We start from the raw sequence: 27,428 nt of genomic DNA, 5'->3' as shown, positions 1-27,428 counted from the left end.
TGATATCCCATAGACAGAATGGAAGCTGAGGCTAGAATGCCCTCCACAAGCATAATGAGCCCTGCTTCTTCACCAAGAAAACATTGATATGCTTATAGGCTGTTGTTACAATTGCACTGGAATGTAGTCCAGTTGTCTGTTCATTTATATTAGTAGTTGTGAGCATATGAGAGCATTTGAAGGGGAATGGAAGGTTCTGAATTGGGGTTGGATTTAAGAGAGAATGATGCACATATTAATGGGGAAAGGCATGTGCGTCTTCACATAGTGAGAATTCAGCAAAGCTAACGTTAATATATGTGTTGGAATCTGTAAATACAACTTAATCTCCTTCTTTTCAATATTCAACAGGGTCTACCACCCAAACCTGCTCGTCGGCTAGGTGGATGGGCGGATGAAACTGGAGGATCTTCCAAGTGAGTATCAACTGTTCCCAGGGTACAGAAGGATGAGTGTGTGAATGCAGGACAGCTCAGAGTTTATACGAGAAGAATGCCTATGCTTATAAAAGGAGCTCCCTTTCATTGTATAGCATGGCTCAGAGGTTGAGGCATAATGTGCTGCCTAGAACCCTCGGGGAAGAGACATTTCCCTCTACTCCATAGGTGATGACCTAACATCTACACTATGGGCCTGATTTAGAACTTGGCGGATGAGTTATTCCATCACAACGGTGACGGATATCCCGCCCCACAAAATATAGATCCTATAGCATATAATGGGATTTTTATTTCGGGAAACAGGATATCAGTCACCATTGTGATGGAGGAACCGGTCCGCCAGGATCTAAATCAGGCCCTATACCATCAGCTGGTTATGACAGTGTATGTGTTGTCTTAGTAAAGGCTTATAACATGCTGTATGTTTTTGAGTGTGATGTATGTGGTGCCTGAGTGTTGGCTAATGTGGTGGGCTATGATGCATGGTGGTCTGCATGTTGTGCCTCAGTTCTGGTTCTCAGAGTCGGTTGTTATTTTAAGTGTGCTGCATGTGGTGACCATGTGTGCTTAGTCATAGTATTTCTTATGTAGTGTCCAAGTTTGAGCTCACAGATTGATTCTAGTCTTTGTGTATGACATGCTGGATCCAAGTGTGGTCTGTCTCTGTGAGTTTGTATTCTATTTGTGCTGCATGTTTTAACTAAGTGTGGGATGTTGGGGAGGTGTGTAATCCTTGGTGTGCTACATGTTTTACTGTGTGTGTGCTCATGGTGTGGAATGTGAGCCTTAGTGTGCTGTTTGTTGTGCCTGAGTTACCGGCTCTTAGACATCGATGTGAGTATTGAAGCTATTGTTGATATGCCTCATGCAGGGGCTTTCCAAGTTTGGGATTTCAATGTGGTTAATTATTCCTAATGTGCTGCATGCTTTGCCTGAGTATGGGCTGTTGGAATGTAATGTCATTTGGTAGATGCAGTCCCCTAGAGTGTGGGGCTCATAGGGTGGGTTATGGTTCTTTGGTGAGCTCAATGTGGGCTAAGATTGGGAATTACATGGTTGCCATGCGGGTGTTGCTTCTGTGTTAGGTCCTTGCTTGCAATATGGTTCTTTTGTGTCACATGCAGTGTGGGAAGTGTGGGCCCATAAGATGGAATTCTGAAATTGTACCTGTGGCACTCCAACATGGGTTTAAAATCCAATATTTGGTTTATATGAAGTTACTTAGTGTGGGGTAGTGGGATAGGATGCAATTTTGTTGTATGGCACATACATATTGTGGGCTCATAGGATGCTCATATGATTCTAATGTTGCTTGTGGTACCCTAATGTGGACTTAATGGACTCACTTACGGAATAAGGGCTTATCAGGTTTCTAATAGTGTGGAACATATGGGTAGGCTGTCTGTGTACCTATTTGTGTGTTTGTAGAGGCACTATGGGGTAAAAAAGTGACATTTCCCATCATAATTCCCACACAATTTTTGCTCCTTTATACAGAAAAAACGGCTGACTGGAACTTAGAACTTGATTAAAGGAATTCCCTTTGCTTGGTTTGGTGTTAATCTGTTCAGCAGTTTTTGAGAAACTAGCATTGAAAAATTGTTTCAGTCTTGGCATGAAGAGGTTAAACTATAGAGTTATCTCCATGTTGATCGGGGAGGGTTCATGAACCTGGGTTTACGAACCTCCCATGTGCGGGAAATTCAGAAAATATTCAAAACTGTTGAGATCGTTTTTTCCCCTGATAGCCATTTTGGGTCCACAAATCCAAGGCTTGGATTGCAGACCTGAAGAAATGCCTAGTCACAATAGTGAAAAATCTATTGCAGTCAACATTACAGGTCTCTGGGGATTCGGTCCTCAAATCCAGAAAAGTAAATTGAAATGAGCCAGAAGGGGGCAGGAGTAGCATTCTCTGACCTGAATAAAGTGGGAGGAGCAGATTTTTAAGCTCCCCACACTTCCTCTCACCCTCCCCTAACATCATTTCGTAAAAATAAATACATTTTGTTGAATGGTTTGCATACCACACAGCTAAATTTGTGGGTCCCCGAGTAGGTCCTATGGAGCTCCCATGGTTCACGAAATCAAGCCCCAGGTCTGCGAACCTTTGGCAAGAAACCCTGGCCCCTTGTTCTGCTACTGCAGGCTGTCCGAGGAAGGTTGGCCAGTGAGCCTGGTTGCAGGCCAGGCCCTGTTGTGTCCAATCCTTGATGCACCCCGCTGGCTGCCCCAGGCCTTAGGCCAGCCCTATAGTCATCCCATGCTGCTCATGGTCTAAAAAAAGTACAAACCAAAGGTTGGCTGCCTCTGAATGTTTGGGTACAGTGCCTGTCCCTTAGGTCAAAACCTTTGGCCATGCTCTACAGGGGTTGACTGTCCTCATAATCCTGGGCTCAGAGCCCTGCTGCCAGCTCAGACTGCACAGGGCTGATGGTTGTGCACAGTGGAGGCTTGCTCCCTTGTGGGAGGTTGGGTGCAGGTCCTGACTAGTGGCCAGGACCAGCGACCATTCCCCATTGCATGGCTGAAGGCCATGTGCTGCAGGGTTTGGCTGCATATACAGGGTTGCACGTAAATAGGAGAAGTGTAAAAACATTTGGATGGGTTTTATGATCAAGAATCCCATATATTCAATAAAAAGTAGGTTTTAAAAATCTTAAAAATTCACAGAAAAAAAATCACATTTAAAGTGAAGGTATAGTTCCAAAACCAAACCGAAACCACGAAATTCACCAGTTACAGTTAGGTAAACCAGCCATAGCTTGCACCATTGGCATGTGCTGCTTATGACCCCTACATATGACATTTCCTGTGACATCTTAAATAATATAATTCATGACATCACTGATGACAATTCAAATGACATCATTAATGACATCACGGATGACAACTTCCAGTTATGTATGATTTGTCTAATGATCTTGATGATGAATGTAGATATTTCCATGATATGAGTAAAATCTTATTCTCATAATGAGTCCTTTTGAATCTAGTGCTTTTGTGACATAATAATAGTCGTGGTTGTGTTAAAACAGTTGAATGCTTGTATATTGTCTAGATAGGTATTCCTTTCAGTGTGTCATCATTTAAATATTATTCTATGTTACATGGTAATAGTGGAGCAGGTCTCCGTCCCTTTGTCCGGAGGGCAGGTCTCTGTCCCTTTGTCCAAGAGCAGGTCTCTGTCCCTTTGTCCGGAGGGCAGGTCTCCGTCCCTTTGTCCGGAGGGCAGGTCTCCGTCCCTTTGTCCGGAGGGCAGGTCTCCGTCCCTTTGTCCGGAGGGCAGGTCTCCGTCCCTTTGTCCGGAGGGCAGGTCTCCGTCCCTTTGTCCGGAGGGCAGGTCTCCGTCCCTTTGTCCGGAGGGCAGGTCTCCGTCCCTTTGTCCGGAGGGCAGGTCTCCGTCCCTTTGTCCGGAGGGCAGGGCAGGTCTCCGTCCCTTTGTCCGGAGGGCAGGGCAGGTCTCCGTCCCTTTGTCCGGAGGGCAGGGCAGGTCTCCGTCCCTTTGTCCGGAGGGCAGGGCAGGTCTCCGTCCCTTTGTCCGGAGGGCAGGGCAGGTCTCCGTCCCTTTGTCCGGAGGGCAGGGCAGGTCTCCGTCCCTTTGTCCGGAGGGCAGGGCAGGTCTCCGTCCCTTTGTCCGGAGGGCAGGGCAGGTCTCCGTCCCTTTGTCCGGAGGGCAGGGCAGGTCTCCGTCCCTTTGTCCGGAGGGCAGGGCAGGTCTCCGTCCCTTTGTCCGGAGGGCAGGGCAGGTCTCCGTCCCTTTGTCCGGAGGGCAGGTCTCCGTCCCTTTGTCCGGAGGGCAGGTCTCCGTCCCTTTGTCCGGAGGGCAGGTCTCCGTCCCTTTGTCCGGAGGGCAGGTCTCCGTCCCTTTGTCCGGAGGGCAGGTCTCCGTCCCTTTGTCCGGAGGGCAGGTCTCCGTCCCTTTGTCCGGAGGGCAGGTCTCCGTCCCTGTGTCCGGATGCAGGTCTCCGTCCCTGTGCCTGGATGCAGGTCTCCGTCCCTGTGCCTGGATGCAGGTCTCCGTCCCTGTGCCTGGATGCAGGTCTCCGTCCCTGTGCCTGGATGCAGGTCTCCGTCCCTGTGCCTGGATGCAGGACTCCGTCCCTGTGCCTGGATGCAGGACTCCGTCCCTGTGCCTGGATGCAGGACTCCGTCCCTGTGCCTGGATGCAGGACTCCGTCCCTGTGTCTTGAAGCAGGACTCCGTCCCTTTGTCCAGAACTCCATCCCTTTGTCCGGGAGCAGGTCTCCGTCCCTTTGTGCGGGAGCAGGACTCTGCCTCTTTGTCCAGAAGTAGGTCGCTTTTCCTTTGTCTGGGAGCAGGTCTCCATCCCTTTTTCTGGGAGCAGATCTCCATCCCTTTGTCCGGGAGCAGGTCTCTGCCCCTTTGTCTGGGAGCCCCTTTGTCTGGGAGCAGGACTCCGTCCCTTTGTCCGGGAGCAGGTCTCCGCCCCTTTGTCTGGGAGCCCCTTTGTCTGGGAGCAGGACTCCGTCCCTTTGTCCGGGAGCAGGACTCCGTCCCTTTGTCTGGGAGCCCCTTTGTCTGGGAGCAGGTCTCCGTCCCTGTGTCCGGGAGCAGGTCTCCGTCCCTGTGTCCGGGAGCAGGTCTCCGTCCCTGTGTCCGGGAGCAGGTCTCCGTCCCTGTGTCCGGGAGCAGGTCTCCGTCCCCTTGTCCGGAGGGCAGGTCTCCGTCCCCTTGTCCGGAGGGCAGGTCTCCGTCCCCTTGTCCGGAGGGCAGGTCTCCGTCCCCTTGTCCGGAGGGCAGGTCTCCGTCCCTTTGTCCGGAGGGCAGGTCTCCGTCCCTTTGTCCGGAGGGCAGGTCTCCGTCCCTTTGTCCGGAGGGCAGGTCTCCGTCCCTTTGTCCGGAGGGCAGGTCTCCGTCCCTTTGTCCGGAGGGCAGGTCTCCGTCCCTTTGTCCGGAGGGCAGGTCTCCGTCCCTTTGTCCGGAGGGCAGGTCTCCGTCCCTTTGTCCGGAGGGCAGGTCTCCGTCCCTTTGTCCGGAGGGCAGGTCTCCGTCCCTTTGTCCGGAGGGCAGGTCTCCGTCCCTTTGTCCGGGAGCAGGTCTCCGTCCCTTTGTCCGGGAGCAGGTCTCCGTCCCTTTGTCCGGGAGCAGGTCTCCGTCCCTTTGTCCGGAGGGCAGGTCTCGGTCCCTTTGTCCGGGAGCAGGTCTCGGTCCCTTTGTCCGGGAGCAGGTCTCGGTCCCTTTGTCCGGGAGCAGGTCTCGGTCCCTTTGTCCGGGAGCAGGTCTCCGTCCCTTTGTCCGGGAGCAGGTCTCGGTCCCTTTGTCCGGAGGGCAGGTCTCGGTCCCTGTGTCCGGGAGCAGGTCTCGGCCCCTGTGTCCGGGAGCAGGTCTCGGCCCCTGTGTCTGGATGCAGGTCTCGGTCCCTGTGTCTGGATGCAAGTCTCGGTCCCTGTGTCTGGATGCAAGTCTCCGTCCCTGTGTCTGGATGCAGGTCTCCGTCCCTGTGTCTGGATGCAGGACTCCGTCCCTGTGTCTGGATGCAGGACTCCGTCCCTGTGTCTGGATGCAGGTCTCCGTCCCTGTGTCTGGATGCAGGTCTCCGTCCCTGTGTCTGGATGCAGGTCTCCGTCCCTGTGTCTGGATGCAGGTCTCCGTCCCTGTGTCTGGATGGATGCAGGACTCCGTCCCTGTGTCTGGATGGATGCAGGACTCCGTCCCTGTGTCTGGATGGATGCAGGACTCCGTCCCTGTGTCTGGATGGATGCAGGACTCCGTCCCTGTGTCTGGATGGATGCAGGACTCCGTCCCTGTGTCTGGATGGATGCAGGACTCCGTCCCTGTGTCTGGATGGATGCAGGACTCTGTCCCTGTGTCTGGATGGATGCAGGACTCCGTCCCTGTGTCTGGATGGATGCAGGACTCCGTCCCTGTGTCTGGATGGATGCAGGACTCCGTCCCTGTGTCTGGATGGATGCAGGACTCCGTCCCTGTGTCTGGATGCAGGACTCCGTCCCTGTGTCTGGATGCATGTGTCTGGAAGCAGGACTCCGTCCCTGTGTCTGGAAGCAGGACTCCGTCCCTGTGTCTGGAAGCAGGACTCCGTCCCTGTGTCTGGAAGCAGGACTCCGTCCCTGTGTCTGGAAGCAGGACTCCGTCCCTGTGTCTGGAAGCAGGACTCCGTCCCTTTGTCCAGGAGCAGGACTCCATCCCTTTGTCCGGGAGCAGGTCTCTGTCCCTTTGTGCAGGAGCAGGACTCTGCCTCTTTGTCCAGAAGTAGGTCGCTTTCCCTTTGTATGGGAGCAGATCTCCGTCCCTTTTTCTGGGAGCAGGTCTCTGTCCCTTTGTCCGGGAGCAGGTCTCTGTCCCTTTGTCCGGGAGCAGGTCTCTGTCCCTGTGTCCGGGAGCAGGTCTCCGTCCCTGTGTCCGGGAGCAGGTCTCCGTCCCTGTGTCCGGGAGCAGGTCTCCGTCCCTGTGTCCGGGAGCAGGTCTCCGTCCCTGTGTCCGGGAGCAGGTCTCCGTCCCTGTGTCCGGGAGCAGGTCTCCGTCCCTGTGTCCGGGAGCAGGTCTCCGTCCCTGTGTCCGGGAGCAGGTCTCCGTCCCTGTGTCCGGGAGCAGGTCTCCGTCCCTGTGTCCGGGAGCAGGTCTCCGTCCCTGTGTCCGGGAGCAGGTCTCCGTCCCTGTGTCTGGGAGCAGGTCTCTGTCCCTTTTTCCGGGAGCAGGTCTCTGTCCCTTTTTCCGGGAGCAGGTCTCTGTCCCTTTTTCCGGGAGCAGGTCTCTGTCCCTTTTTCCGGGAGCAGGTCTCTGTCCCTTTTTCCGGGAGCAGGTCTCTGTCCCTTTTTCCGGGAGCAGGTCTCTGTCCCTGTGTCCGGGAGCAGGTCTCCGTCCCTGTGTCCGGGAGCAGGTCTCCGTCCCTGTGTCCGGGAGCAGGTCTCCGTCCCTGTGTCCGGGAGCAGGTCTCCGTCCCTGTGTCCGGGAGCAGGTCTCCGTCCCTGTGTCTGGGAGCAGGTCTCCGTCCCTGTGTCTGGGAGCAGGTCTCCGTCCCTGTGTCTGGTAGCAGGACTCCGTCCCTTTGTCCGGGAGCAGGTCTCTGCCCCTTTGTCCAGGAACCCCTTTGTCCGCGAGCAGGTCTCTGTCCCCTTGTCCCGGAGCAGGTCTCTGTCCGCAGGTCTCTGTCCCTTTGTCCCGGAGCAGGTCTCTGTCCCTTTGTCCCGGAGCAGGTCTCTGTCCCTTTGTCCCGGAGCAGGTCTCTGTCCCTTTTTCCGGGAGCAGGTCTCTGTCCCTTTTTCCGGGAGCAGGTCTCCGTCCCTTTTTCCGGCAGTAGGTCTCTGTCCCTTTTTCCGAGAGCAGATCTCCGTCCCTTTTTCCGAGAGCAGGTATCCGTCCCTTTTTACGGGAGCAGGTCTCCATCCCTTTGTCCGGGAGCAGGTCTCCGTCCCTTTGTCCGGGAGCAGGTCTCCGTCCCTTTGTCCGTGAGCAGGTCTCCGACCCCTGGGAGCCGTCTTTGCCCCCGTGCCTGGGAGCCGTCTTTGCCCCCGTGCCTGGGAGCCGTCTTTGCCTCCTTGCCTGGGAGCCGTCTTTGCCCCCTTGCCTGGGAGCCGTCTTTGCCCCCGTGCCTGGGAGCCGTCTTTGCCCCCGTGCCTGGGAGCCGTCTTTGCCCCCGTGCCTGGGAGCCGTCTTTGCCCCCGTGCCTGGGAGCCGTCTTTGCCCCCGTGCCTGGGAGATGTCTTTGCCCCCGTGCCTGGGAGATGTCTTTGCCCCCGTGCCTGGGAGATGTCTTTGCCTCCGTGCCTGGGAGATGTCTTTGCCCCCGTGCCTGGGAGATGTCTTTGCCCCCGTGCCTGGCAGCCGTCTTTGCCCCGTGCCTGGCAGCCGTCTTTGCCCCCTGCCTGGCAGCCGTCTTTGCCCCCTGCCTGGGAGCCTGCTCGTCTTTGCCCCCTGCCTGGGAGCCTGCTCGTCTTTGCCCCCTGCCTGGGAGCCTGCTCGTCTTTGCCCCCTGCCCGGGAGCCGTCTTTGCCCCCCTGCCCAGGAGCCGTCTTTGCCCCCCTGCCCGGGAGCCGTCTTTGCCCCCGTGCCCGGGTGCTGTCTTCCACTTATGCCTGGGAGATGATTACACCCCATTTCTGGGAGCGGTCTTTCTTCCATGTACCCTGTCTGATGGCTGTCTTCATCCCTGTGTAAGGAAGCGGTCTTCTGCCCCATACCAGAATGCTGTCCGCCACTCAGGGTCTGGGAGTGGTCTACGACGCAATGCTTCTGAATCTTACTAGTCCTATATGTCTGGTGCCAGTCCTGGTCTCTGTTGGGATTAGGTGGAATAGGACTTGTATCCCTCGATTACTTTGGGCCTCTGGCTTCCTGGGGGCTCCTTACTATTGGACCCAAACTGAAAGCTAAGTACAGTGGTTAAGCACTTGACTCTAAGGCTAATGTAGCAGACAAGACCGCGCCGTACTCTGGGAGGCGTTGTTGACTAGAAACTCAGAACTCGTCAAACACAGTACTATCAGTTCAACTGTGCTGCCAATTCAGTCAATGTTTTCACTTTTAAAGAGAAAATATACTATATTTTCACACACTGGTACCTACTTCACATAAAATGCAAATGCATACAGAGATCTTCCGGGTCTGTGTTCATCATCCTGGTGAATAAAGGCTGTTTTCATCCTGGTGTTTGTGAGCTGCCCTGTGCCTTGAAGAGTCTTATCTTCCATGTGTCTGAAATCTGACCTTATGTCTGGATCAGGCCTCTTTCCTTTGTCTTCTTTCTTAGGTCCCATAGCCATGCTTATCGATGTCTCATCTGTGTGACCACTATCCTTGTCTATGTGTCTTCATCCTTGTATCTGAGAGCTGTCCTCATCCCTATGTCTGAGAGCTGTCCTCACCCTGTGCCTCAGGAGCTGCCAGTGTCCTGTGGCTGAGAGCTGTCCTCATTCTTTGTCTGGCAGTGAGCCTTGCCCATTTGTCTGAGGTCTCTTTATTCATGTTTCCCACTGTTGCCCTCTTTCTTGTGTCTGAGAGATGTCCTCATTAGTGTGTCTCAGGTTTGTCCTCGTCTAGTGTCTGAGATTTGTCCTTGTCCTTTTTAGATCAAAGCTTAAAAGACAATGTAACTGTTTGGTTTGCCAAAGATACCTTGGGGAGATTCTGAAAGCTTCCCTGGGAATGCATTCTTCCCATTGCTGATCATTGGGCTGGTGTTTTGTAACTCACATTTGCTTGCTTTCTATTTGCTGGCTTCAATTTTTTTAGGCTGTTCAGCTTGGCTTCGGCCCCTCCCATGGAGTATAGCCTATTTACTGTATTCTTCCAAGGGTGCTCCCTTTCTGTAAACAGGCCTTTAAACCTTGTTCTTAGCTTGTCACATTTGCTGTCCATTTAAAGACAAAGGTCAAATGTCGGGCTCTGTCTTCTGAGGAACCATGGTGTTTACTTTTCTTTATCAGACTTCAAGGTGAGAGGATTTATGTGACAATCTAGGTGTGAAAGCAAAGGTATTTTTCTAGCACACAACAACATTTACATTTCTGTAAATTAACTGTGCAGATATTTCAGAATAAATAAAAATTAGGAAAACACAAATGAAGCGCATTTTGCGTAGCTCTGGAATGTGATGAAATCAAATATTTTAATTTTCTGAAAACAAATCAGTACACTAGGCGATGACATTTCCACATATTGTCATGTGTGTGTTGTATAGTTTTATCAGTAAACAATATGGGCCTCATTATGACCCTGGCGGGCGGCGGAGGCCGCCCGCCAGGATGCCGCCCTCCATAATACCGCTCCGCGGTCAGAAGACCGCGGAGGGTATTATGAGTTTTTCCCTGGGCTGGCGGGCGGTCTCCAAAAGACCGCCCGCCAGCCCAGGGAAAAACTCCCTTCCCACGAGGATGCCGGCTCGTAATCGAGCCGGCGGAGTGGGAAGGTGCGACGGGTGCTACTGCACCCGTCGCGTATTTCACTGTCTGCTACGCAGACAGTGAAATACTAGCGGGGCCCTCTTACGGGGGCCCCACGACAATCCTTACCGCCATCCTGTTCCTGGCGGGCGAGCCGCCAGGAACAGGATGGCGGTAAGGATTGTCAGAATCCCCTCGGCGGCGCAGCGAGCTGCGCCGCCTTGGAGGATTCTTAGGGGCAGTGGAAAACCGGCGGGAGACCGCCGGTTTTCCCGTTCTGACTGCGGCCAAAGCGTCGCGGTCAGAATGCCCAAGGGAGCACCGCCGGCCTGTCGGCGGTGCTCCCGCCCCCGTTGGCCCTGGCGGTTCTCTACCGCCAGGGTCATAATGAGGCCCCATGTCTGTTCAAATGTAATGATCATTTCAATTGAAAATATGTCTGTAATGGCAGTGAGCTACTACACCATGTATACTCCATACTACACCACTCCATTCTACACTGCCCCACTCACCAGGACTGTACTCCATGCCCCACCGCTCTACTCCCCACCACTCCATTCTGTGACACTCCACGACACACCACTCATTCTGCGACACAACACTCCATCTCACTTCACTCTACCATACGTCACCTCACCCCAGGTCACAGTTCTCCAGATCACTCCACACCACTCTTTGTCACTCCACGCCATTCTACTCCACTAATTGCCACTCTGACATGCCGCTCCACTCTACGACATGTCACTTCTCCCTACTCTACGACATGCCACTCCACTCTGTGCCCCTCTACTCTAAGACACTCCACTCTGACATGATAATCCACTCTATGCCACTTCACTCTATTCCACTCTACAACTGTACTTCCCTTTGTGCCATTCTACGACATTCTGCTCTGTGACACGCTACGCAACTCCCTCTGTCACTGCATGCCACTTTACTCCACTCTGTCCCACTCCCGATTACAACACTATGCCACTCCACTCTCCTCCACTCTATGCCCCTGCACGCTACTCACTCCACAACACTCTACTCTGTACCTCTCTACGCCACTCCACAACACTCCACTTTGACGCTATGCCACTCCATTTTAAGACACTGTACTCCACTCTATGCCACTCCACTGTACGACAGTCTACTCTACTCCACTCTGTGCCAAGCCAATATACTCTACTGTACACAACCCCCTCTATATTCTATGCCACTCCATGACATGCTATGCCACTCCACAACACGCTACGCCACTCCATGTCACTCCACAACACTCCACCGTACGCCACTCTACTCTTCAACACTCTATTCCACACCGCTCTCCATCACACCACTAACTTTTAGCCATGCTGAACAGCAAACACACTGGTATACAACATGGCTAAAACACATTGGCAAAGCCAATAGCTCTTGCATAGGCGTATATATCAGAATTAGGAAAGCAAAAATGAAGTACCTTTTTTGTAATTCTAAGGTGTGGTGGAAACAAATATTTCAAAACAAATCAATATATTGGACAGTGCCATTTCTACAAGTTACTGTTTGTGTGCTTTATAGGTTTATCAGTAAAACAGTATGCCTGTGCACATGTAATGGTCATTTCAGTTGAAAATGTGTTGCCTGTATTGGCAGAGCTCTACCACACCATGCATACTTTACTCCTCTCCACTCTGTGCCACTTCATGCCACTCTGACATGCCACTCTGACATGCCACTCCACTCTGCGGCACTCCATGGCACAACACACACTCCACTCTATTCCACTTCACTCTACGAAATTCCACTGCCATCCACCGTACGACACATCACTGTACGCCGCTCTGACACTCTTTGATACTCCGCTCCACTCTACTTGACTTTATGCCACTCCGCTACACTCTACGCCACTCCAGTCTATGCTGCTCCACTCCTCCACTTTACTCTGACACGCCCACTCCACTCTGACATGCTACTCTACTCTGTGACATGCCACTCCACTCTATGCCACTCCACTCTGCCGCTCTGAGCCCCTCCACTCTAAGCATTCTCTACTCTACACTCCTCTACTCAACTCTAGTCTAAGACTCTTCACTCCACTCTACACTACGCCACTCCACTGTACTCCACTCCACGGCACGCCAGTCTTTGCCATTCCACTCTACTCCACAACACTTTACCCCACTCTACACCACTGCATGACACTTTTCTCCACTCTACTGCACTCAACTCTACATCCTTCCACTCTATGCCACTCTACTCTATGCCACTCTCCGACACTGTACTGTATGCCCATCCACTCTGACACTTTATTCCACTCAGTGTCGTTCTACAACGCTCTGCGCCCTCTCTGTTCACCAATTCACTTTGCTCCACTTTACGACACACTACTCCACGCCACTCCACTGTATGACACTCATCGGCACTCCACTCTACTACATTCTATGCCACTCTGGCAGGCAGAAGGCACTTACAGGATTGGATCGGTAAGGGTTGAGATTCCAACAGGATTTTTTAGCTGATCCTGACCCAGGCTTCAGGCTCAAGCTTAGCCTGAGGTTTCAGTGGCTCGTCCGCCCCCAACACGTACTGAGCTTAAAGCTTGACAAACCCACTAGTGAACTGTGAGCGTAGATTGTAGCAGGAGCCTGCTGAGCTGTGACGTAGCAGTGCAGCTAGGCTGGGGCGTGATAGGCCAGCACCCTCTCGTGGAAGGCTAAAATAATGGATCATAGTGTAGGCAAATCCTACAGATGGTAGGCCCTGCCCTGGCTAGTGGCTGATTCTACCCTACCTTTACCTGCCTTTGAGAGCTGCTTGCCTGTCGAGACATTACATTTCACCAAAGAATGGTTCTCCAACCTCCCAGGGCTATTCTACAATTATTCATTTGTTCCACAGGAATCCTGGTACCAGGGGCAGCGGGGCGCTGGACTGTTTATGGAAGCAGCAAAAGGGCACTTGGGGCGTGGTGGCAACAAAAAACAAAAACATTTGCCCCATCTTCCTCCGGAAGGGCCCCATCTTTTTGGCTGGTCGTGTCGTTATTTAGTAGCCCACTTTTCTCCACTATGTGCAAGGGTTGATGCCTTACCAGTACTCGTGCACCTCTAACTTCAGGGCAGAACAGAAGTAGTGGCGGGGGTCCAGTTCCTGTACAGTAGGTGGGCTGTGGCTGCTTGGGTAACTATGAAGCCAAGTGGAGGCGTTAAGCCAATTAAACAGGAGAGGTCTGGTTTTGGGGGTTAGCCCCACTAATCGAGCCCCCCATCACACCTCCTCGGAGACGTGGGACCTTCAGGACTTGGCGCTCAATGTCAGCAGTCAATCGGCGCCCCCTCCCTTTACCGCCATTAATTTCAGGGCCAGGACCAGGGGACGCGTCCGTTCATCAGCTCTAATTGACACTAAGTGATCTGTCGGCTCCGTGATGGACGGCCCGAGTGGATCCGTCACAATATATTTTACTTTCCAACAACTCCTCCTGACAATTTTACCTTGTCCATCTCGCTGTCTGCAAATAAATCTCTCCCGTCCTCCGGCGGCGCCGCAGTTGGCACGTGCCAAGGGCATGGGGGTGGCAGGGCCGCCGCGAGGCGCGTATCAATTACCGGTGTTAATGCGCAGGAGCTCGGGCCTCCTGCGCGCGCACGCCCGGCCTGCTAGGGTTCTCCCCGGGGAGCACTAACGCTCCCCTTGTGAGTGACCTACCACCAGAACTTCAACTTCTGGAGAGAGAGTTGGCTCGGTCGTAAACGTGGCCTTGCTCAAAGCCCAGCCCTTTTGCCGTCTTCCTTACCCTTCCTGCTTCCTGCCAGGCTAGGCCTCCGATACCACCCAGCCCTACTACACCTCCCCAGTATTCATTAATTGGTATAAATCGGTATTCACGTGGCGGGGTGTTTTGTGCACCAATGTCCATATTGTGTCCTAGGGAGACATACCACGTGGGCAACAATTAGCTTACTGTATCTAGGCCACGTATCTTGCACTTTTTATTAAATGGGGTTAAAATGGCGCCTGCGTCGTACTCCTTTAGTATTTCGTGCGCCACAGCCCGACCTGTTCATTGGCTGGATAAAGTCGAAGGTGTTGTTATTACCCAAGTCGGTGACCCTCGTTGTATGCACTTTGGAAGGATGAACACTTGAGCTGCCCCCTCCGGGATTCTAATCTGTCTCACGTAGATTTGGTTATCTGGCTGCCTCGAGGTGTCAGGTGTGGCCTGATGTCCCATGAAATGCCATACCGCCTCGAGTCCTTAGACTAGTCACTGCTGTATCTGATGCACAAGTGCTGTGAGGGAGAATATGATAAGTTCTTATTTTGAGAGACCCTCTGAGTTACTCTTCTAAGATCTCGGTGAGACCCTCTGAGAAGTTCTTTCAAAGCTGTGAGGTCCACCACCAGCTGTTGTCCTGGAGCTATCAACGCCACTTACAGGCGTCCTCGTGGGAGCTTTGTGATACCTGATAGCCACTCTCCTTGGAGCAGTAACAACTTCTCACTGCTACATTCCTGAGGGTTTTGGGGACACATTCACATTTGCAGTCCAGTGAGCTCCAGGAGCCTTTCACAGCTCCAACCATGTCAATCTCTGAGGGCTGCGAGTGCGATGGTCTCCCAAAGCTGCACCAAAGGTAGCTCTAAGGAACTCTCAGAGCTCTGAGATACCTCTAGACATGCCCTCATATGTGAATGGGTGTTTTCAAAGTGGCACTCCTGAGGGCTTTGGGGTGCAAAACTTATTGTGGGTTATCTGAGGGGGACCGCAGATCTCGAGCCCATGAACCATCTGTGAGAAACCCTCAGATCTGCTCTCATGAGAGAATTGAGTGGTCCTTAGGGTTACTTCCCTCTGAGCTTTGCGGGGCAGTTCTTTGCATAGGAGCTTTAGGAGGGACTCCGTTCCAATCCTAGGAGGTCTTGAGTATCTCTGATAGCTCCACCTCTGTGATCGCTGAGATGTTCACAGCTGCCGTCCAGTGAGCACGAAGTACCCCATGCAAACTCCGCTAAGAAGTGCTCTTTCTGTCTGATTCAGAGCATGCAGCCCTGCTGGGGAGTTCTCCACTGCTCCATTACAAGTACAGCGGCCTGCTAAACAGCGTTGATACTGTTTGTTTTAAGGTATAATACCAATGCTTAGAAGTAGTGGCTTTGTCCCAGTTACAGTATGATACCTCAGCTGAGTAGTGCAACTGCCGCATTACATGTACAAAAAAAAAAAATCATGATGGACGGAATGCTGAACAATGCAAACATTCTCCCCTAATCACAGATCTGGGTTTAATCCATTGTTTATTTGCCACCATGCCACCCCAGTTTGGACCCAGCCATATGAAAATCAGTCTTGACCCTGCACCTCATGGGAACAGTCAAGCCCAAACTGCCAGTCTGGGTCCTTCCTGGACTGGAAACAAGCATCCTGGGAACGTTTTTGGGGTATCACCCCTCATCAGCCAGGCTAGCTTGAATCCATTGGCACAGTGAGCACAGGACCCACGCCTCAGCATACCCTTCCCACTTACGGTGAGCAACGCAAAAAAAAAAAACACAAACAAACAAACAGATGATGCTGAACAAAGCAAACATTCACCCCCAGTCACAGATCTGCGTTTAATCCATCATTTTTTGCCCACCATGCCACCCCAGTTTGGACCTAGCCCTATGCAAATCAGTCTTGACCCCGCTCTCCAATAGGATCAGTCCGGCCTGAACTGCCAGGCCAGGTCTTTCCTGAACCGAAAACAAGCATCTTGGGACCAGTTTCAGGGCATCAACCTCGTCACCCAGGCTAACTTGAAACCAGTGGCACAGTGAGCTTGGGACCCATGTCAAATCTGCCTACTGTATGAGGCAAAATGTTTATAACTGAATTTTAAGTGTGTTCTACAGCTTGCAAAGATCAACTGAATTGTAAGCTTTCTTTAAGTGGCATAAAAAAGTGTTTTCCAAGAGGTGGAATGGGAGGAGTGGGGTTTGCCAATTTTTGTTGTTCTCAGGTGCTGATGGATCAAAGCCTAGGGTGTCCACCTCCATGCAGCTGTTTTCTGAATCCCATTCCATATGAGACCATAATGCATTCTGTATGTTGTGGTCTTGCTTTCATTGAGCTGATTAGACTAAGACACCTGACAACAATGATTTGTCAATGAAAGATTCAGGTTTGGAGACGGTGCCTGTAATGACCTTTAGTGCGGTCGGTCACTCTGCCAAAGGCCTGTCCTCTTCTGAGGGTCCCCTGGAGCCCAGACAATAGCATTGTGAAGATATCACTGGCCTTCCAGAATAGCGACTGAGAGTATCTCATTACCTAATAGAGCGATCTCATGGGAACACTGGGGTACCTTGTATCTGCTTCCACGAAACACTCCAAAGCCGTTCTTGGGTGCAAGCCCTCACATCTGCTGTCCTGTGAGCTGCTGGATGTCCTCGCAGACAATCTCCCTGAAGTTGTTTGAAAGCCTCACAACTGTTCTCTTGGGTGGTCACCAAGGCTCTCGCAGCCACTGTCTTAGGCAGCATTAAATGTGCTGTCATTGGGGATTTTTGACACCTTTTAAGTTTTCTCAGTAAAGGCACTCACTTCCTTGGAAATTTCAGAGGCTCTCACGGTCACTCTCCTGGGAACTTTAAATCACCATCATAACCACGCTAGAGCGCAGTGACCTCTTCTCTGTGCGCCCCCCCCCCCCCCCCCCCACCCTCCGTCTTTGACAGAGTTGTGTCCACTTGAACTTTTGGCATTTGGTACGTTGACGAGCCCGTGAGCCCCACTGGAGTCGTTGAGGCATTTCTTTGTCGACACCCGGTGTTCAGTGGACCGACCCAACCGGTCAGTACAGCGCTGCTGAACAGATGCTCTGGAGCGCACGCTGGATTTTAGCGGACTCTGGGCGCTAACAACTTTTCGGTATCTGGGGTGCAGGAGCCCCCTCTTACCCATCTACTCCCACTCTAAGCAATACAAAAACTACGGTGGCTCGAAAACTCTGGGTTATTGTGGGAGAGGGTGGTGGAGGGGTTCCGTCACCAATGAACCGTGATACCACGAGTGACAAGAATTTGAGGGGAAGCAGGGAGCCTATATTTTGCCTGATGGGAGCTTCGCTGCGGTTGTGGGTGGAGGGGACTCAGCTCAGCAGTTTAAAGGTACTCATCTTGTGATAAACAGCAGAGGGCGCTCTACGTCCAGCAAAGCACGAGGATAGATTCAAGACAAGAATCACTAACGGGCTGTAACACGGCGGCCTACTCATGTTAAGCGGTACTGTTCTTTTACACTGAGGTCCTGATCTTGGAAATGCACTACTCCCACTCTTCCTATTAACATAATAGAGTTCTGCATTGGTTTGTAAGTGTATTTTAGGATAGACCACAAGCTGTCTGAGAGCCGAGGGTAGCTGCCCTGCTGATTATCTGTAGCTGGAGAATCTGTGGTGAGATTAAAAAGAAATTAAACGCAGGCCCGAGAGCTAAAATGAACGCGGAACACCAATATGAATCGCAACTCGCCAAATCCTGGCTAGTACTTAAAGGGTTGCATTTATTTATACCTTTATTAGAAATGGGACATTTTGGGTTAAACAGGTAAATAATTTGATGAAGTTTTAAATGCATATTTTCTGATCCTACTTAAGAAATTCTTTGAAAAAGTTGTTGAAGGTGACATTTTAAAACCAGACAGGATTTAAACAAGGATGGCGAGTTGAAGTAATAGGCGCTCAATCAATTACAATGAACGGTTTTGGAAAATCAGCCGTTGAACGAAGAAGTTCACCATTGTTAACACCTACCTGTAGAAGATATGGTGCCAGCGCCTCTGTTGGGGCCCGAACGACTTTGGCTTGAGCCTGGTCGATGTCGCACTACGAAGTCACAAAGAGCAACCTGTTGTCATGCAACCTGACTCTAAACCAGTGCCTCTGCCAGTGCTGTTTGTAATCCAGTGGTTGCACGTGGTAACCACCAGCACTCATTTTTGGGGACCAGCACATACTTTTCCTCAACAAAGTTTGATCCAGAGCAAGACAGAGAAAAACACAAAAGGGGAAAGAAGGGGGAAGAGAAAGAAAGAACAACACTGCTAACGGGAGAATGCAGACATGGAAAAGAACCTGCAGAAGTGAGACAGAGGTAGAGAGTGCTTGGTGGTGGATTAAAGAGGCGTGAAGCTGAGGCGCCATTATCTTTTTGGTTCTGACCCTGATCATATGCAGGAGCGGGAGGCTCTCCCAAAGGATGACTATGATGGTGTGGAGGGAGATGGTTTGCTCTCCAGTACTGATGATGTCTTAATACATTGATTTACAGATTGCCAGCGAGCTTGACATCTCATCTGAAACAGAGCTTAACTCGCTACTTGGGTCACCAGTGGAAGAGATTGTCTCATTTGCAGTCACAGTTCAGAGGACTGCTAAGGCACTATCATGTTGCTACCCTCGGCTGAGACCAGAACAGATGTTTTAACAGAGTCCTTACAGCTTGGGAAAGCTGCGTCCAAGCACTTCCTTTCTTTTCACGATGCCTTCACTGATATTTTGTTGGCTACCTGATCACAGCCTTGTTCTTGCTGGCCTGTGAATAGGCAAGTAGCCAGATGTCAGACTGGTGACCCAGGTTTTCTCACCAAGCACTCCACCCCAGAAATCGTTATTGTACAGACTTCGACCAATAACTTGAATCCCAACCATTTTCCTCCTGCAAGGGAGTCCAAGAGGGTTGGGGCTTTTGGCAAGTGCATGTTTTCTTCTGCCAATTCAGCATTGATATCCATAAATCCTTTTTGTTTGGTGATAGGTGACACACACCCGCATACCAGCAAGATTTTGATGGTGGTCCCGGAAGACCTATGGACCTCTTTAGCCCACGCTTTTCATGATGGGCTGGACACGGCCAAATATGTTATTTGTGCAGTTCTGGGTATGACGAACTGCTGGGGGAAGAGCTATTGGTAATAGTATGTTGCTTCATTAGCGTGATTGGATGCATTCCACAGGAGTCTCCAGCGATGTACAGGCCTCCCTTGTAGATATGCCATTTGACAGGTCATGCCTGTTCATTGAGAAGGCAGCCTCTATGTTGGAGTGCTTTAAGGACAGCAGGGCTGCAGTGCTCTTTTTGGGACTACTGACCCCTGTCAAACAGTATCCGCATCAATTCAGAAAATTTAGAAGCTATTCCAGGGAAGCACATAAAGAAGAGAGGCAGCTCTCCCAACCAGTGCAGCAGGCACTGCCGGTCACCATGGGTATTGGTTTTCCAATTCCTCTTCCCTTGCTGCAACAAACACAAACCACTTTATTTTGCCCATACTGGCAGATGCCAAACCAGTTGTTTGCAGGATTCAGCATTTCCTCCCTTATTACAGACCCATCATACCAGATAGACGGGTTTTACAGATTATTCAAAATGGCTAAGCCCTGCCTTTTTCTTCTGCCCTACCCATCATTCCTACCTCACCAGAGTGAATTTCACACAAGCACCTGTCCATTCTGTTACAGGAGGTGCAGTTGTTACTCTTCAAGGGTGCTATCAAGATGGTTGCAGACTCACAAAGAGGAGAAGGTTGTTACTCTCTTAGTTACTTCTTCCGAAAAAGGATGAGGGCCTCAAGCCTAATCTGGGCTCTTGGGTCTGAATGCCTTTCTGTAGAAGGGCAAACTCAGAAGGCTCATGCTGGCCCAGGTTCTGTCTGCTCTTGACCTAGGAAACTGTCTGGGCTCATTAGACCTGCATTATGCGTATTGTCATATACTGGTCCTGCAGTCCCTCGGATATATGTGCTTCAAGGTAGGCCAGGAGCATTTTTAGTTTGCTTTCAATCTCACCAGCATTGCTCAGGTATTAACAAAAGTGATGGCAATGGTTGCTGCCCATCTTTAGAGGTTGATGATACCACAATTCCTGTACCTCTATGTGCCAGGCTCACCACAGCCTGTCTGGACTGCAAACCTGGCATTGTGTGCGTTCACTGTCAAGGAGCTGAAATCCCACCTGAGTCTTTTGCAAAGGCTGCCACTCAAAGGAGCGATCCTGGACACAGTAGAGTTCAGGGTTTTCCTTCTGCCTCAAAGAGTCCAGAGGATTTGGGTTATGATCCCAATGTTTCTGGTTTTATCCTGAATCATGTGAGGATAGCCCTAAGGCTTCTTGGCCTCCTATTCTCTTCATCCTCCTCAGCTGTGCCTCGTGGTGGATGCAGACTCTGTAAAGGAATTTGAAGTTCCCTTTGTCCAAGCATCAAAACAGTCGACTGATACTATCCAGGTGACAGAGGAGATGTCTCAAGATATGCAGTGGTGAGTGCTCAAACTCAAATGATCTATCTGCAAGCACCACTACTTTCCCTTCCCTGAGCACACTGGTGACGGATGGATCACTGCTGGGCTGTAGAGGTCATTTGGGGAGGTGGAGCTCAGTGGGCTCTGGTCTTCAATTAAAGGCTGACTCAGTATCAGTGTGCTAGAGTTGCAGCCCTTTCTTCTGGCTCTGATGGCCTTCCTTGCTGTCCATCAAAGGGAGGCTGGTGCAGGTTCTCATGGACAACACCACCACCATGTAATACTGCAACAAGCATGAAGGTGCAGGGTCCTTGGTCATTTTTCAGGAGGCTCTGCACATCTTGGGGTGGTTGGAGTGCCAGGGAATTTTCCTGATCAAGAACCACCTGGCAAAGTCCCTGAATGCATGAGCGAATGAACTGAGCAGGCAATGTCCACATCCTGAGGTGACGAATGGTGCCTTTCAACATTGGGGAGAACATTGACTCTATCTTTTCTGCATTGTCTAGAACATGGAATGCTGAACGTTTTGCACATTGGAGGTCCTTCAAGAAAGCTTGTTATGAGATTCATTCCAGCTGGAATGGAACACAGGGCTCAAGCTCTGAAAGAGTGCTATAGTGACCAGGCCTAAGTCATCTTAGTGGCTCTGCATTGGTCCTGGAGAGTGTGGTACCTGGATCTTTTGGGCATGAGCTTCTGTAGTCCAATTAAGCTACCACTTCATTAGGACTTCCTGTCTCAGTAACTGGGCAGGGTGCTCCACCCAAATCTGTGCAATACACACCTACATGTGTGAAAATTGAGTGATGATAACTGACTGAGTTTGATTTGCCACTTAAAGAAGTTGATTTCATCCTTGCTGCCAGGCGCTCTTTTATGGAATCCATTTGTACCGTTTGCTGGGACAAGTTTGTGGTCCAGTGTGGAATTCACAAAAATGATTTATATGTGAAGCTGCCTGACCTCCTTTTGTTTGTTTGATCTTTGGCTCAGCAGTGGTCACTCTTAAAGATTATTTGTCGGCCCTTTCCACCTTGGTACTTTTACTGGACCAACTGTACTTTTTTTGTATCATCTGTTCTGATGAGATTTCTTAAATGTTTGATACATGCTCCCTCCCAAACTATTTGTAATGCCGCAGTGTGGGGGGGCTTAACTTGGTCTTGACATTTCTTATGAGTATGTCCTTCGAGCTGACGCACAGCTGATCATTCCCTCTTTTGACTTTAAAGACCATCTTCCTCATAGTGATTATGTTGGCTCGTCTCATGAATCAACTACACCACCTTTTTCTCAGACAAGCCAATGCTGAGGACACAAGTGGCATTCTTGCTAAATGTCATTACTCCCTTCCACTAAGGGTAAATCATCACTCTGATCCTGTGTTCTTTGCTTTCATCTGTTGGACACCAAAAGGGCTTTAAACTTTTACATTGATCATACCAAGGACAATCAAATAGACAATCAACTTTTCGCGGAGTTCTCCCAAGCATACAATAGAAAGGCTGTTCAGAAAAGGATCATGTTAAGGTGGATAGTCTTTTGCACTAAGATCTGCTACACACTGGCCGAGAAGCAGCCTTTGAATGGCGTGAGAGCTCATTCCACCAGCAGAAAGGCTCCAACCACCACACCACATTGGCATGCAGAATACCTGTCCGCAGCTACGTAGCCACAGCAGGTACCGGCAACAGCAGCAGGATCAGATAGCAAGCGCAGGCGTGGGTCCTTGACCAAGCTTAGCACGCGCTTAGCATAGTGCGTGCACAGCTGTTGCCGAGTGCGCGCCCCGGTTCCACGGAGAAGCGGCCCAGCCAGGCCTGGGTGCGGCTTGCAGGCACCGGTGAGACTCGCTTGCTTGGCCTCAGCTCTCCTCGCTGCCGGGAATCGCAAGTCAGGTGAACTCCAGGCGGGACTCCAGCCTCCCATCTCCTGTCACACTCTAACACTCACCCAGTGATTAAAAGAGGAGTCCCCACAGACCTCGAAATCCTCTAGGGGGGCCAAAAGAAAGTGTGGTGAGAGCATGAGAACCCACAGCTTCCTCCTCTTAGTGGCACATGACAGAATACAAAATTAATGAGGAGAGAAAAGGCCGCCCCCAACAAATAGAGGCGGCGGGCCAAAGGAGGTAAAACAAAGCATGCCACAAAACCCCAACTCATGGCACAGAAGTCACCAAAGGGCGCAACGGCCTCAACGGCTCCAAAGGTGGGTTTCCCAGGACCCCAGGAGAAGACACAAAGGGGAACCCAGAGGATAAAGGGTGGACCCAAAGAGATCCCTGAGTACTTCACGCCACTGGATAAAAACACTAACCACAAAACCATCACCAAAGGTTCAACCCTGAGATGCCATCCAGGATGGGGATCTTTCAGTGAGAGCGCAATCACCCTGGGAAGCTCCTGGGTGGACGTCCCTCCAAGCTACAATGCTAAAGAATCCATGCCAAATCTTTCCCAACCAAGATCCCTGCCCTGCTTGGATCCCTCACTCAACAAAACTGGGCATACTCTTCAGCCATTAAAGCAGTCATTTGCTCTATCACCCACCATAGTGATAACTAACAGAACCATAGTTACTGACAACCTTCCCACGAAAGGGCATTGCATTGGGGAAATTCAAAAAGGCAGCTGGGACAATCTGGCCTCAAAACTATCAACCCCAAGGTTAAATTTGCCCAACCACCCCAGTGAGGCCTCTTTAGCACAGGAGGAGTTAGACGAGGTCTTCAACATTGACGTAGACGAAGGAGATGACCAACTCACACCCACAAAGAGGACCAGCAACCAACCCCTCACAAACTCGCAGCTCACGTCAGAAACCACACAAAATCAGAGGTTCATAGACTCTGACCCTCTACTCCTGGCAGGATGGGCCGCTCTAAATAAAACCCTCACAGCCAAATGCTACTATTTTCAACATAGACAAACTAGGCATTCAAATTCAAATCTTGAAAAGTTTGGCTACCACAACTATGGGCATCGACAACTAGCTGGACAGATTAAACTCGCTAATCAAAAGAGCTCAAGCACAAGTGGAGGCCGACAAAGAGCTACCCACCCAGGGCCATCATTGCCACTACAGCCCAATCTTGAATAAACTGCAAGAATTGCCATCAATCATGTCTACGATAGTAGTAAACTTAAAACAGGAAGCCGAACAGTGGCGAAATGGCAAAATGTGGACACATGATCAACTAACCCCAGGAACATCAAACAGATCTCAAATGGCAGTCCCCAACGTCTCAACGCAGCCCGAAGCATGCCCAGAAAAGATGCTGGAAGCCCACCCGAGATGAAGGTCCCTTTCTTCCTGGACTGTCTAGAGAAAACAAGAAACGGCTAAGGAAAATGCACAATAAACCACCAATGGGCCAAGAAACCAAAGCCCATCCTGCACACAGAATCTGGTGCAATGACCCATTGGGAGGAAACTTGGAAAAAGAGTCAAGCATCAAAGAGGAACTGATAAAACGCCCGCCTCACTCCCAGTCGTCAGATAACAAAGCTCTGCCCCGAGACCACAAGGTGGCAACTATCCTCAAAGGCAGCAGACAGAGGAAGGAACCGACTCTACTGGAAGCATTAACCAAGGAATTCCCAGCAATGCTGCAGCACCGTAAAGGCCCAGCGAACCCCAATCAAACTGCTCCCGGTCATACGCTCTCCTGCAGTCAGCGCCCTCTGGCTCATTCCTTCAGATCTCACCTTTCGCGCCCTGGGTTGAGTCAGAGGGGAACCTGGGCCACCACCACCTCCCAAGGGGCTCACTCCACATTAACTAATTTGGCGGAACTTCACATGAACCACGCCCAATCTGACAAATACGCAGTTTCCACCCAGGCCACCCACCCGGGCGCAGTACCTGAAAAGACAAGGGATCAATTGAAGGTTCCTTCCACAACGGGGCCCATCACAAAGACCATAGCCCGCTCGCATAACTCAAACTGCATAGTGTAAGCACCCTCTGATGTGGAGCAAATGATAATCACCGATGTTGAAATTACATCAGCACTGCACTTTGCAAAGCCCCACACAACTGCGCCCAACCCTCTTCAGAACTTAAAAGATAAGGGCACTCATACCCTAATCTTTCATCCCACGTACAAATCTCGGGGCCCTTGCGACATCTTAAATAGAGGCAACCTCTTGAGAATCTGCAATGCCATCTCAGTGCCGGAGCAACTAAACAGCAAAGACCTTGAGTATATAGCCTTTCTGGCACCAAGCATAAGAGTGGCACAAACGACTGCGCAGAAGTCTGCCTTAGCAGCGCGGAAAAAGTGAAGCTAATACTATAAAAATCTGAGGCCTTTGAACTTTGGGGCATAAAACTTAAAGAAGTCAACAAGGCAAAAGTACCCAAGTTTCCCCATCCCACATGATACCATGGGAAAAAGTGACGGAACACAGACAGCAAACCACAGGAACGACGCTCCGAGATCAATCCTACAACATGCCAAGGGAGCTTCCTCCCTCTTCCCCCTGAGACCCAGAAAATTCATAATATCCATCACGCAGGAGAAACCAAGCAAAAAGTCAAGACCTAGTAATGGACCTACTAAAAGGGGAAACCATTTGGAACAAATTATTCTCTTGACTGTGACACACCCTGTTCCCCAAGACAGGCGTGGGGACCCAGAACCACCAAAAAAATAGCTTGAACCCTGGATCACGGCACAAACCTGCCCTGGACAACACAAAAATAATATCCTGGAACATAGGCGGGTCAACCAAAATCAATCATGACCCAAACCTGGATTCCTTTCTGAGAAACTTCGATATCATCTGCCTACAAGAAATTTGGCATGTGGAGGAAAATCCATTAGCGGGATTCCAAGAATTCTTTAGCCCAGCAACAAAAGAAAAAAGCAAGGGACACCCCAAGGGAGGCCTTTCCAGCTATATAACCACAAGTAAATCATTAAAGGCAAAGAAAATCGACCAGCTTCCTGCCCACATGTAAGCCCTCTTCTTTGAAAACTGGCTTCTAGACCAGGAATCAACCTCAGTCATAATATTCCACATCTAAATCTACCCCTATGCAACCTATAAACAGCAGTTATTAGACACTACAAAAAACGAACTGCAATCCCTAAATGCCTCATACAGGAGTGCATCCTGGCTAATCACAGTTGATTTCAACCTAAATATGGCCAACCATATGTACAGGAGTACCAGAGAAGGAGCCTTAGATGAACGCCTAGGCATTCCACTGCAAGTATCACATTACAGCGACATAGACAAATGTGATCACCCACTGTTGAGAGAATCGGAGGCTTTAGGATTGAGGGCCTTAAACGGTTGTTTCTCAACAGACAGACCAATGAATCCAGCGCACATATCAAAGAAATCAGCTAGCACCCTTGATTACACATTTACATCCGTAACTTTCTTCAATCACATTCAAGTATTTAGCATAGAAGTAAGATGCGAAAGTGATCATCATCCGCAAGTCATGGAAATCACAAACAACAATCACTACATGGCCCAAATTCACAACATAGGGGCACAGGATCCAGGTAGCCATCTCCACCAAATACGATGGTGAAACCTGTGTATGGGAAAATATGATGCTTGGAAATCAAGCTTATCCTCCAACCCAGGGACCCAGCTGGATATATTCATCAGATGAGAAGCAATGCTAACCTCACTAAGTGACCAGCTAGCTTACAATGGCACAGGCTCTGACCCCCCACATAACAAAAACCAATGGTTCACACGAACTCTAAAGCAACAAAGGCAACAGCTCAATAAAGCTGCCAGAGCTCTAGAGGAACAACACATGGACACCAGACAACATGGTTCCTTCCAAGCTTTCAGAAAGAAATACTAGAAGGCAGTCTGGGAAGCAAAGCAGCCGAACCAAGACCAGAAATGGATCAAAGTTGTGGAGGCATGCAAACAAAAGAACAGCCGCCCCCTTTGGTCCATCATCAACCAATTGGAACGTTGGGTGGTAGGGACCTTAAGCAACACCGTGCCTGAAGCAAAATGGATCGAATACATCTCCGAACTATATGTCAAGAAGCGGAGGAATGCAACACGTGCTTAAACCACGATCCAAATCACTTAACCTTCGAAGCACTACAGATCATAGAACACCTAAGGCACTGCAGAACCAATGGTGCCCCCGGCCCAAATGGCCTCCCGACTGGGGTCTTAAAACACAATTTGGAATTTTGGTCCAACCAACTTAGAAATCTGTTCAGCTCTTGCATCATAGAAAATAAAATCCCTGACTACTGGAGAGGTGCAATTCTCCATCTAATTTACAAGAAAGGACCGTATGGGAACCCCTACAGCTATCGCTTGATTGCCCTCCTCGACACTGATTTAAAAATATTCATATAGTGCCTGCTAGTTGAGGTAAAAGACTGGGCTACCTAACTGAACCAAACAGGTTTCCATCCCTCATCATGCACCACTGACAACCTGGTAGCACTAGCATTGCTGGCATCAAAAATATACAAAAAAGAAAATGGCCTTGTACACCCTCTTTCTGGACCTTTCTAAAGCCTTTGACTCTGTGGAATGGCACAGATTGTGGAAATAACTAGTGGAACTCAATATACCACCAAACCTGCTAAAAGGAATTCAGCTCTTATATTCTGACAACTGGGCCAGGGTAAAAGTTGTCTGCAATGGAAAAGTCTCGGCGAAAATTCTGATTGGAAGATGAGTAAAACATGGCTGCGTCTTAGCCTTGATGTTATTCAATCTATATCTTGGAGACCTGTGTGCACAGATGAATTCTGCCAGTTCCCATCCCCACAAATTAGGCTACCAACTTCTGACTGCACTTCTTTATGCAGATGACATCGTCCTCTTGAACCTATCAGGCACAGGGCTTCTAAAAATTGCTAAACA

The 27,428-nt window shown here is 50.4% G+C and overlaps 1 protein-coding gene across 2 annotated transcripts in view; it reads left to right on the top strand.

Annotated features, from left to right (window-relative positions):
- The window catches only part of IFT43 (intraflagellar transport 43), a 179,244-nt gene that overhangs the window by 54,160 nt on the left and 97,656 nt on the right, over nucleotides 1–27,428 (top strand). For both annotated transcript variants that reach the window (XM_069208441.1, XM_069208442.1), the window contains one exon: nucleotides 352–416. In XM_069208441.1, coding sequence (XP_069064542.1) covers nucleotides 352–416 — 65 coding nt within the window. The remainder of the gene's footprint in view (nucleotides 1–351; nucleotides 417–27,428) is intronic.

This window comes from Pleurodeles waltl, chromosome 9 (assembly GCF_031143425.1).
Source record: "Pleurodeles waltl isolate 20211129_DDA chromosome 9, aPleWal1.hap1.20221129, whole genome shotgun sequence".
In the NCBI taxonomy this organism is placed as follows: domain Eukaryota; kingdom Metazoa; phylum Chordata; class Amphibia; order Caudata; family Salamandridae; genus Pleurodeles; species Pleurodeles waltl.
Note: the sequence above shows the minus strand (reverse complement) of the source record. Positions and strands in the feature narration are given on the sequence as shown.